We start from the raw sequence: 1,710 nt of genomic DNA on the forward strand, positions 1-1,710 counted from the left end.
CTCAGAGATTCGCCCGTCTCTGCCTCCCAAAAGTGCTGGGATTAAAGGTATGAGCCACCACACCCAGCCACATCTGTTGCTATCCTTACTCTCATTTGATTGGCTAAAATCTTTCATTTTAAAGGATAGTATTCATAGCAATGTAGGGTATTTAATGAAGGTCACTGTCCATAGAAGGATTATTAAAGTAGAAGAACAGGGCTCTCTGGGAGAAAGCCTAGAAGGGAGTCTATGGCTGGTCACTGGAGCCCATGACCCCATGACCCCACAGGCTAGACCATAGACCCTGAACTTGCCCATGGCCCCAAGGCTAGACCATGAACCTGACAGTTTTGGTTACAGTTTCTTTCTTTGCTATCAACCCCAAGGGCTTCCCATTTTTTAGTTAATTGACTATAAATGTGTCCTTTTTTAAAAAAGTTCAATAGATGGAGACCTTTTTATGGCTAGGTCAAAAACTTTTTCATTCAAAGATGAATAATAGTTAAAAATTTGCAATGTGAACTTTTTATGAGCATTCTAGTAAATTTTTTATAAACATTTATAAATTACTTGTGTGAGACTGTTATATTTTATGTATCTGGTATAGGAACCCTATTACAAGAATCACTGTAATCCTCTCATAAAGGAACCTAAGATCCAGAAATGGTAAAGAACTCAAGCAAGTTACATTACTAGCACCTGTAGAATTGGAATTTGCTCCTAGGTCTTCTCTGAGTACACATTTTTACCTAAAACATAGAAATAGCTTTTGGACTTGCCATAATTATCTAGTTAAACTGGAAATTCCCGAATTCCAAATATGTGACAGAAGAGGTTTTATGCTTCTAAATTAAGTGTGTCTTTGACTGGATTTGGTTGAAATCCATTTCCTTATCCTGGCATAGCAGGCTTTCATGGTCTGGTGGCTTCCTTGGCTGTAGTCCGCACGCCTGCCATCGCTGTGTCCTTGCTGTCCCTGTGCTTGCTAAAGTGTCCTCATCATTGCTTGAGTGCTCACGCTGACTCCCTTTCGCTCCTGCCCCAGCTCCTGCTCTTTGCTCCAGTAGGAGCATTGTCCTCTCCCCACCATCTCTTTCCCTTACTCAAGCCCAAGCCTTACTTCATCAAAGTCTGTTGATGACTTAGGTCCTTGTTCTTGTCCATAGCACTCATTGCCTCCCGCATCACCACCCCGACTTGGTGATTTCTGTTTGACTACACTGCCGGATGGAACATCTCCCCTGGGGACAGGAAACATACCTCCTTTGGGGGCTTTAAATTCTCAGTGTGTACAGCATTATGCCCAGCCTACCATAGATATTTCAGTAAAGATCTGTTTTTTGAATTCAGGTTAATTTTAAAAATTAGTAAAAATTTTAATTTACATCATACTGAGATCCATTAATGAGGTTACTGAGAACTTGACAAAATAAGACTTGTTTAAAAATTTCTCTAATGCGTGTGTGTGTGTGTGTGTGTGTGTGTGTGTGTGTGTGTGTGTGTAAGCATATACATTATATAGTCAGGCAAGGAATAAGCATTATGGTGGCACTGTTTGTTGACTTTCAATGGCAATTATTTTGAGCAACTGGAATTAATGCTCCGGTTTTCTCTTTCACAGGTGGAACTTCTGTGACTCACTTTTGCAGAGACAGTCTGATGGAGAAGACTATTCCTATCCTGAGCTCGTGAAGGTGGTGTGGTGCAAGGGTGTGACCTACAGGTGAG

The 1,710-nt window shown here is 41.1% G+C and overlaps 1 protein-coding gene across 1 annotated transcript in view; it reads left to right on the forward strand.

The window, feature by feature from the left end:
• The window catches only part of C19H5orf34 (chromosome 19 C5orf34 homolog), a 20,428-nt gene that overhangs the window by 4,817 nt on the left and 13,901 nt on the right, over positions 1–1,710 (forward strand). The window contains exon 5 of the mRNA XM_005356836.3: positions 1,604–1,705. Within this exon, the coding sequence (XP_005356893.1) occupies positions 1,604–1,705 (102 nt within the window). The remainder of the gene's footprint in view (positions 1–1,603; positions 1,706–1,710) is intronic.

The sequence above is a fragment of the Microtus ochrogaster genome, chromosome 19, assembly GCF_000317375.1.
Source record: "Microtus ochrogaster isolate Prairie Vole_2 chromosome 19, MicOch1.0, whole genome shotgun sequence".
Taxonomy (NCBI): domain Eukaryota; kingdom Metazoa; phylum Chordata; class Mammalia; order Rodentia; family Cricetidae; genus Microtus; species Microtus ochrogaster.